Below are 10,025 nucleotides of genomic sequence, written 5' to 3' on the forward strand. Positions count from 1 at the left end.
TTTTTTATAGTAGAGGGTTTTACGGCACTCGCAACTGCATAAGGTCATATGAGCACCAAGGGGTGGGTGTCAACAGAGAAGTCTTTACAGGGAATCAGACTTTCTCTGCTCACCTCTCTAGCTTCAACAGCACAAAGACTATCAAGGCACCCCAAAATAGGTCACAAGGGAGTGACAAACATACAAAAGAAGTAGAGGAAAAATGACAATAGTAAGGATCAGGAAAGAAAAAGCAGCAGTTCCCTGTTGTAGATCAGGCACAGTTATGAGCGTGACATGAGTGAGCCCATTTACAATTCTTCTATGCTTGAACGAGATATGTCCCCCCTTTGGGAATGGCCTAAAGACATTTCAGTCAGTGGCACTGCCCCTGGGGGGACAGCGCTGAATAAAGTCCAGGCTTTCATCAACAGATGAATGAAGAGCTGTGGGAAAGGACAGGACAAAAGAAGTAGAAATAAGACTAAGAAAGTGGCGATGGATGGGACACACCCTCAGAAATTTACAATGACATACACTATGCAATGTGAAAATGACAATCAGCAGATGATCACAGCAAATATGGAGCAGAATAAACTCACTTGTTTCTTGCTTCTCAAAACATAACAGTAGTATACTTCAAAACATTGATATGTTTTATAAATTGCTGACGTTAATCTTTATATTTATAAATGTATCTGATAATGGAACAGATAAAAAAACAGTGCGCAGGACACAGTGTTGATAAATTTGTTGCACAGAAATAGAAATGGAGACAGAAGGTGAGGTGGATTAATCGTGACAGTAGTCAAATGTAGCAATAGCAGTTGTATAAGTTTTAAGATCATCACAGACTCAAGGAAAATGTCATCTTTCAGGACAATAGGAAAGTATAAAAACAGATAAACAACATTTTCTCCACATCATAAAAAATAGTAAATAATCCATTGATTCATTTTAACCAATACATACAAATTCCTGGCTAAACTACTACATGATCATACTACACATTCTTTTGATTACTTAATAAAAAGAGACAGAATTTTCCATTTCTATTGCAAATATAAAGGTAGGGGGAATCTTAAGATCTCTTAAAACTTCCAGGCTCTAAAACAAACACATGAACCACTAGGGCTATCTACATGGTAGCATATCAATCAGCCAATAATTACCTTTGACGTGCTTTTCACAATGAATGTAACACACCTAGTCACCCTCTATCTTTTTTCCTACTTTTGTAATGTTACTATATACCATAATTTCACAACTATTTATCTACATCCATTTTAATCTTTCCCAGCTGCTCTGATTGTCTTCAAAATTTTTACAGGCAAAATATGGAATGGGAAAAACAATTATATCACGCATTTTTGAGTTTTATATTGAAAAAAAAAAAGAAAAAAAGAAGAACATAACATTTATAAACCAAGTACTCCTCTATTTCATGATCTATGATTAGGAAAATTAACACTATATAATGAAAATACCTAAACATTTGTATCTGACATAATGAGCACAACAATCTCTTTTTCTATAGCGCGCTTTTAGACATTTTCACAAATCCTTTCAACATGATACATCGGTTATGATCGCTAGTACAAAGTGAGAAATTAAATGTATACTTCAACTACACAAAAATACGGTAGCTATTAAAAAAATTAAAATGCTTCGTGTTTCAACTGAATATGGCACACAAAATTTCCTAAAGGATAAGAAAAGAATGCTGATCTCTTAGAGTTGTCCCTTCAAACAACCTGCATTTTGTAAGAGTATTCTGACAAAAAATGAAAAAGATAAGGCACTGGGCACATTTCTATGATCACATCATTAGAAAAAGCTGTCTCGTGTAATATGTCACAGATTTTCTGACAGAAAAAGTAAGCCTCTTAGATCCTTTTCTTATTCAGTTTAGAGAAACGTATAGCTGCACAAATACATAATAATTCTCGCTTTAAGTTTAAGAACATTATTTAGCTTTTCAAATAAATCTTGTAAAAATTAAGTATAAAACAACAGCAAAGTGTGAGTAAACTGCATCACAGACACCTAAAAGGATTATAATACTCATTTAATAACACCAGCGCTCGATTGTCTTCTCTTATTATATTAAGTTATATCAAGATAAAATTGAGGAACTTGTTCTCAACATTTCAATACCTGACTGTGTCATAAAATTTCAGGGAAAAGTTATCAATGTAATGCTTTGTGGTTTAAGCGTAAATCAACAGTCCACACTAGGTGTATAATCATTTCTCTTATAGAGAAAGGATGTCCCAGAAGGATAAGTGGTATATCTTCATTTCTTGAAAGCCAAACAACTCGATAAGTTACAGAAAACTAATCAAATCTCCTCTGCTTTCGTATCTGAACTTTCTCAGCGGAGCCATTACGCACAGCTTCCACTCCATTTGCTTGCTTGTTGCTGTTGCTGTTGTTACCCTCCTTGGTTATAGACGACCCAGCGTTGGGGCCATCGTCTTTCTTGCGGCGAGCTTGGAGGAGATAGGTGTGGTAGTAGAAGTTGGAGAACAGAACGATGTGAGACATTGTGTACGCTACCAGGGCGTAACCGTACTCGACCGGGAAGTCGCAGTGTACGTAGATGGCGTAGCACGTCTTGAACATCACCGTCCAGAACTGGATCTGTAATATAAAGATATTCGTATATATATATATATATATATATATATATATATAATGAGTGATTTACATGTTTTATGTTTTGGTAAGAGTTTTACTGTACTAGTAGTAACACAATTGAGTAATATAAATGCCGAAAATTAGAGGTGTTACAAGAGAGTAACAAACACAAAAAAGAAGGAGGAGAGATAAGGATAGTAGATGTTTGATAGGAAAGAAGTAACAAACCACACCGGAGAACCTGCCAACCACCCAAATTGATTTACAACAACAAAAAAAAGTAATGTTTACAGGACCAAACATAATATGCTCCTCTGAAGACAATATCAGCTGATCTGTTCCAACTTCGGATTTATAACTGCATTGATTGGGAGGGGGGGGGGGAGTGTTGTGAAGTGGTTATTTGTTTTGTTTGTGGTTGTTTTGTTTGCACAGGATATTGTCTTCACCAGCGAGTGGCATGGAAAGCAAAGTTAAGTAAAGCTGTTCCCGACTCCGATCCGGACATTGGGAATTGCCATGTTAGTGAGACAACTTCCTGGGCCTTCAGCATATCGTGATAAGGTGGCCAGTTCCTTTCCACGCCGCCTTTACTTCCCCAACTCGAAGTCAGATAAACATTACTGCTGGATGGGCAGGCAGGAGGGGGCGAAAAAAATTTGGAATCCCAACCGAAGCTCGAACCCGGACTTTCCGCTTCAGAGACGAGCGCCCTAACCGCTCCGCCACCGCACCCTCGGCATGTACAGAGTTCCCCAAATCGCCAGCGTCAGAGATGCTGTACGTACCAGTTGTAGGGTGGTCATGTACTTCTTCCACCACAGGTAGGGCTGCATGGCGGGGCCCATGGCCGACAGCATGTAGTACAGGTACATCAGCACGTGGATGCCCGAGTTGATGGTGCTGGAGAAAAACGCTGCACGGAGAGAGAGAGAGAGAGAGCAGGGAACACTTTTCAATGTTGTTTTGTAAAAGTTAAGTTTGAAGTTGAAGCATATCGGCACAATAAAATTAATCTGCTTTGGTGTACAATTGTGTAATTGGTATAATAATAATAATAAATAGCATTTACACTGCGCATTTCCATTTTCTAAAAGATGCTCAATGCGCATTACAACGAAAAAGACATCACATCTTAAAAATTAATTGTTTTAATGAATTAGTGTGTTCAATTCTGTAATTATGTTTTAATGTTTGCTATTGTAACAAAAAATTTCCCTACATGGATCAATAAAGTGTAATTTATTTTTTTCATCATTAAATTTACAATGGTCATTAAGTGCAGGAAAAAAGCGAAACATACAGATGCATCAGAAAGAAATAAAAGAAGGAACACATTAAATGGTGGTATTCTCTCCCCAACCGACTTTGCTCATCATTGCTGTTGCGGAGTTAAAGTTTGGAGCAAGTTAGCACAACATACTGGGAAAAATGTTTTAAAAAGACAGAAGGAAGAGTCATTACAATTTTCAAAAGAACTTGATCAAACTACATTATATGTGATGCAACAAAAGCTGGCAAAATGATGTGAAAAGAAACAAATTCAAACAGAAACATAACCAAAAGTATAAATCCAAGAGCAGACAGCAATGACTGGTTGTTAAATTTGCAAGGTAAGCCATGTTCATAAAAATTGTATCTTGAACATTTTGTAAAGTTGCATTAATCTCATTTTCAAAGGTATCTCCTTCACATAAAAATATGTAAAAATAAAAGGACGATAAAATACTGTAAGTAAGACAAATCTCTACCTTCTCCTCCAGGAACAAACTTGACGCCGACCCACCAGAGCAGAGGCATGGTAGTGTGGTGGTACACGTGGAGAAAAGAAATCTGATTGTTCTTTTTTCGCAACACAAAGAAAACCTGGAAAAAAAAACCAATGGCAATGTTGATATAAAAATTATGCTTATTTATAGAAACCTGAAAACCAGAAAAAGAATCAAAACCAAACACAAAACATCATAAATAATTTGTTCTTGATATAAAATGATTTATGCTTAAAAAAACGGATATAAATATAAATCTATAACATGAACTTCATCATAAGAAGAATGAAAAGTTTGTCATCTAAGACACAATTTACTAAGAAGTTGAATGTACTTTCATCACTCAAATGGAAAAAAAATTGAGAAAATCAATTTGTTGAAAGGGATGGGGGAAAAAAGGAACAGACAAAAGAACAAAATGAAAAAAAAAAAAAATGAGACTTCATCCAAATGTTGTGTACAAGTTTAAATAATGCAGTCAAATGACCTACATACCGTGTCCATTAGTTCGACAATTTTGGAGAAATAGAACCACCAGCATACTTTGGCAAGCTGAAAAAGGAGATAACATAAACCGAGTTATGTCTGTTAGAGCAAATTTCTTAATTAATTCCGACCAAAATTGAAGCTACTCTGGTCAGTATAAATATACTTAGAAAACAGCACGTGAATGCCAGTCAGCCAATGGATTATTATTCTGAGTTCTACAATGATAAAATGGCCACGTACGTAAAAATCAATGGCACTGTGAGATGAAGACCTTACAGTCAGTCACTTACTCCAAGAGAGAAAGCTCTATGGCAGTCTCTCAGATTTAAAGCGGACTGCACAGTTTGTGCGCGACATCGGACTGACTGTCTAGCTGCTGTCATCGAGAATTTACTCCATGAACTCTAGCTAGGGGTATGAGAAGAAGATCCCAAAACTTACCAGAATGGGAGATAACATTGCCATTGCAAACTAATTTTCCATCACAGAGGAAGATAAACAAATGTTTGTTTTTGTTTTAGTAGAGGTTTTACGGCGCTCGCAGCGAAGATAAACAAAACCATCATACAACTTTTAAAAGCAAAACAAATCTGTTTTTTCAAAGTTTATGAGGGGCTCTCGTGGCCTAGAGGTTAAGGTGTTGGCCTCTCATTCAAAGGTCCCGGGTTCGATTCCGGGTAGTGACCAATAAATTTTCTTCTCTAAATTTGTCTCCTTTCACCTCCTTTCCTGCTCTCTAGCAATGTTCTGTCGTCTGCTTTCGTCTCCTCTTTCTGCCCCCACTCCCTCATCTCCTTTGCCCCCCTCCTCTGGGCTCCTGATTCTTTCTACAGCCTTTCTACTGCTACTCCTTGGCTTCTTCTTACTGCTGTCTTTCAGCCACACCCCTGATCTTCTGGTAGAAAAGATCTACACCTAGCCTTCTCGGACAAGGGCGAAAAATCGCGGAGGGCCCGTGTGCAAGTTGCGCACGTTAAAGATCCCTTGGTGGTCTAAAATCAATAAGAGTAGGCTTCGGCCGCCACCTGGGCAAAATTCAAAATTTCCCACCAACTGAAAGAGTTTAATGTGTCCCGCGCGCTCATATGACCTGATGCAGTCGCGAGCGCCGTAAAAACACTTACAAAAACACAAAAAAAGTTTATGAGTAAAGAAGTCGACCACACAGCAGAGGAGCTCACCCTGACGGAGTACGGGTTGTCTGAATAGTCCATTGCCTGGCATGTCAGGCTAAACTCTGGCACAGTCCAAGAACTCAAGATCAGCTGCAGAAGAAACAAAGAAAAAATAGCACATCATTTCACCATTGCAGATCATTTTCAGCTTTCGCTTTTAAGTATAACAACCCCTCTACTTGAGACACTCTTCTTTTTCCCATCCAACGGCCATCTGAGTTCTAGCCCTTCAGCCTGTCGATATATGGCAACGAATTAACAGGTTTTTATCAGCTGCGTTTTGTCGCTGTATAAAGTATTTCCAATATCTGGGGAGGCAGGTAGGTAGGTACTTCGCAGGTCAATAAGTGCAGGGCAGACAAAGAGGTGGTGTGATAGTGATACTGTTTCATCCTGGCAGTCACACAACGAGCAGTCAGATGGGGTATACTTGCGGATCCTACATAGGTAGGAATTCAGTGGGATGTGTTGTGTTCCCAGGCGAAAGATAGTGACTTGTTATCTTCTAATCAGGGAATTTAGTGCATCTTTTGAGTTGGGAGCAGAAATGTGTGGAAATACAGCTCTAACATGAGACACTCAGAAAGTCATTTTCAACGGAGACAATCATCATACCATGTTCTCAGAAATATCTTCGCCTCAGAACTATTTTGACCAAAGTGTACTTAAGTAAAGAGGCACATTGGACAAAATAGCTCTCAGGCGACGATATGCTGACTACGATCACTTGGGTAAATTCAACAAGTTAACCTCAAATAACCTCAATTCACTCTTTTATCTCAGCCTCTTCCTCCCTCCCCTTCCTCCTCTATCTATTACACATAAAATGCCCTATGTTAACCTTACACACCTAGGCCTACATATATTAAAGGGTAATTTAACTCCGGCTCTCCAAAATAAATAGAAATTAATTATTGGTCTGAAAAAATATTTTTTTCTTATCAATCAATATTTTTCTTGTAGTTATTAACAATAAACTGGACATGTGTATTACTTTGTCTGTCAGCTTGTTTGTCTTCGAAAGCAACAATCTGGTTCTATACTTTGTTATTTTAAGATAGAACATTTTTATTATGACATACAGTGGTAAGACTTTTATCCCTTTTCTGTGCCTTCTTACTTTCAAAGCCTTTATAAAACCAAATCAAGAAACTCCTATACGCTTAGTTAAGACTAGTGTGTGCAACCCAGTTATACTCAAAAATGACAGTGGGCCAAAGAAGTAAATGTAACTGCACAAACAGTTTTTCTAAGGTGACTGTGCCAGCTCTGTGAAGAATTGAACTCATGATCTGCTCATCCAACAGTCCTTAAACTATTATTAAAGCCAATAACAGCATTAACAAAAAGCTATGTCAGGTTGAGTGGATTGATTACCTCAATCACCATATAGACGCTTAGCAGCACAAGTCCAAAGTTATACAAAACAAGAAGCGGCTTGAGGTCGAACGCCTTTCTGTCTCTCATCCAGGTCTGTCCTTGTATGACAAAAACGAGATAAAGAGCAACTACAGCGATGGTTGGGAGCGGAGAGTCCATGAGAAACCAGTCAGCCACACGGTCATCTGTTAAAAATGGGAGAAAAGGATGTAAATTTAAAATGGAGAGAACACATCAAATCAAGACTTTCAATCATATTTGGAAACAAAAAGTCTCAGTCTTAATAAACAAGAGAGGAATCGTATAAATAGGAAGGACCAATTAGTGCAATTGATTATGGATGAGTCGGTATCGTCAGGGTAGTGAAAAAAAGATCAACTCATCCACAGTCTAACTTATCCATCGGGATCTGTAAAGAAGAAGATCAGGAGCTGGAAACCGAAAAAAAGATCAACTTAACCGAAGATCAACTCAAGCGAGTTCAACACAAGTGGAATCAATGTACATATACGTAGAGCTTCACAAAAAAAGGTTTGAGCTTTCACAAGAAGGGGGTGTGCAATATATTTGATTGAAATCTAAGTCTTATCTGTGAATCGTCGAAATTGTCCCAGACGACTGACCATTGTCAACAAGAAAAGTGGCCGTCTTGTACAAGCAGGCATATTGGACGGTGTACATGATGTGAAAAAAATTAGCGAGGGGAAGAGCAGGAAGTGGTCTTTTGTAAAGGTCATTAAATTGTTATGGACAGGTGGCCAAGCAGTTGGTTTTTTTTTTAATAAGTGTTTTACAGCACTTGCAACTGCATAAGGTCATGACAGTTATGATTGCAGTAGGGAAAACTAGCACCCATATCTCTCAGACGTTTAACTAACCTGCTTTGCGCATTGTGGCACTGTAATATTTACGGATGACATCCATTATGAAGTATTCAATCAGTTCTGCTGCTCACAAGTCCTTTACTTCCGTGGTTAGCACCTGAAGAAAGATAAAAAGCAACAAAAAAAAATGGTCATGCGTGTGTGCAGAGGGATATGGGAAAGCAAAACCTTCAACCCTCAAACAGTTAATTCTAAAAATTATTTTTGTCGTAGCCTACATAATATTAATCTATCTGAAAACAAATGTGAAAGTACACAAATCGACATCATGTAAATCTTTGGATTCAGGTTGTCATCTGACATTATATTCTACATATCATATAGGCCCTATTCTTCTCAGTATGCAGATCTGGAAGACACTCCATTAGCTCTCAGTTCACATCACGCTGGACTATGAAGAGGACAGTCCTGGCTCGAACCCCCACTCCACTATCAGGCAGACCAAGGCCAGTCAAAGCAGCCCGCCTCCTAAAGTACATAATTTTAGTCGATGGGTCGTAAAACATGCACATTTATGTTGACGATATGCATGCAAAAGAGCCGTTACCAAAGCACACCACCATCTATCTATTACTATTAGCCTAACCTCAGCTGTTCTAAATACTAGATCTATATCTAGATCTAAATCATTCATCAGTTTCCCTCGACAAATTGTAGGCTACTCTTCTACACTTGTCTTGTAGAGATAGCTTAGGAGGCACTGCGACTGCAGCAACGAGTATATGGCATGGGTTTCTTTCGACAACAAATAGCCACAACAGAGATTGAGAACTTACCCCTGTTGTCGACCTTTCTTCTAGGACATACAAAAAACCCAGCCAACAACAAAAGTTCATATAATGCTTATTTTATATATAAATAAAGGCGACGACAGTCCACACAAAAAAGAAACTTTTCTGTCAACAAGTTGAACCCTCATGCCTCACTCGACATGCGTGTCAAAGGTCACCATGAATATGAAATGACCAACTCGGTCATTTTGACCAATCAATGTAAAACCACTCAAGATTATCGTAGTTTTCATTGGTTGACCCTCTCCATACCGGCATTTCTCTCAATACCAACATTACATGCTTACCTCTGTGTACGCTGTTGTTGGTAGCAACGATAACATGTGCTTTCCTGTTTCTAGCAGTCGATAGTTTTTACAAAGTAACCAGTGACCTCAGGGATTTCTTTTACTTTTTACACATCTGGTAAGTTGTCTTTCCTAGTGCTTAACTTAGTCAACGACCACAATTCTATGTTCTTGGTGCTACGACGCCCTGTGTCGGCTCTTGGGTGCATGATGTTATTTTGGTTCTGTTGGACGGAACTTTGTCACTGGGTGGACTGCAATGTAATGTGTTACGTCAGGTTACGCCAGCACCATTCAATACACGAGAAGCTCTGTGCTGCAGACTCGGCGCCCGACATTTTTTATGCTATTTCTCTTTTATCTCGTATTATTTGTGGCTGTAATGCGTAAACCGGAGAGCCTCAATGGTAATGGTTACGTTAACAGATTATTAAGTGCTAGATCCTGACAGTGCTGCACGTTGAAGCGCTCGAATTCAATACTAAACATAGTTAAGACTCTTCTATAGACATAGAGTCTAGACTTCAATTCAAGTTGATCTGCTGATCACTGACTGGACTGATGGGCCATTGACTGTAGCCTACGCCTCACCATTGACAGTGAACAAGACTAGATCTAGAAATAGGGTCTC

General features: G+C 38.6%; 1 protein-coding gene across 1 annotated transcript; it reads right to left on the reverse strand.

The window, feature by feature from the left end:
- Positions 1-2,310: 2,310 nt before the first annotated feature.
- LOC101860012 (elongation of very long chain fatty acids protein 4) lies at positions 2,311-9,609 on the reverse strand. The gene is made up of 8 exons (XM_013080982.2): positions 9,395-9,609; positions 8,311-8,413; positions 7,430-7,617; positions 6,059-6,142; positions 4,884-4,940; positions 4,371-4,485; positions 3,408-3,535; positions 2,311-2,622 (listed from the first exon to the last, which is right to left on the reverse strand). The coding sequence occupies exons 2-8, from the start codon at positions 8,354-8,356 to the stop codon at positions 2,317-2,319; spliced, it is 924 nt and encodes a 307-aa protein (XP_012936436.1). The 5' UTR covers positions 8,357-8,413; positions 9,395-9,609; the 3' UTR covers positions 2,311-2,316.
- Between the last annotated feature and the right edge of the window lie 416 nt (positions 9,610-10,025).

This window comes from Aplysia californica, unplaced genomic scaffold, assembly GCF_000002075.1.
Source record: "Aplysia californica isolate F4 #8 unplaced genomic scaffold, AplCal3.0 scaffold00109, whole genome shotgun sequence".
Classification (NCBI taxonomy): Eukaryota; Metazoa; Mollusca; class Gastropoda; order Aplysiida; family Aplysiidae; genus Aplysia; species Aplysia californica.

What these genes read in the sequence shown, in the direction of transcription:
- LOC101860012 (XM_013080982.2), bottom strand. Translation starts at nt 8,356, where the DNA reads ATGGATGTCATCCGTAAATATTACAGTGCCACAATGCGCAAAGCAG. An exon ending in TTGTCGAACTAATGGACACG is followed by an intron (nt 4,486 to 4,883) that starts GTATGTAGGTCA and finishes TTTTTTTTCCAG; the next exon opens with GTTTTCTTTGTGTTGCGAAA. An exon ending in GTTTGTTCCTGGAGGAGAAG is followed by an intron (nt 3,536 to 4,370) that starts GTAGAGATTTGT and finishes CTCTCCGTGCAG; the next exon opens with CGTTTTTCTCCAGCACCATC.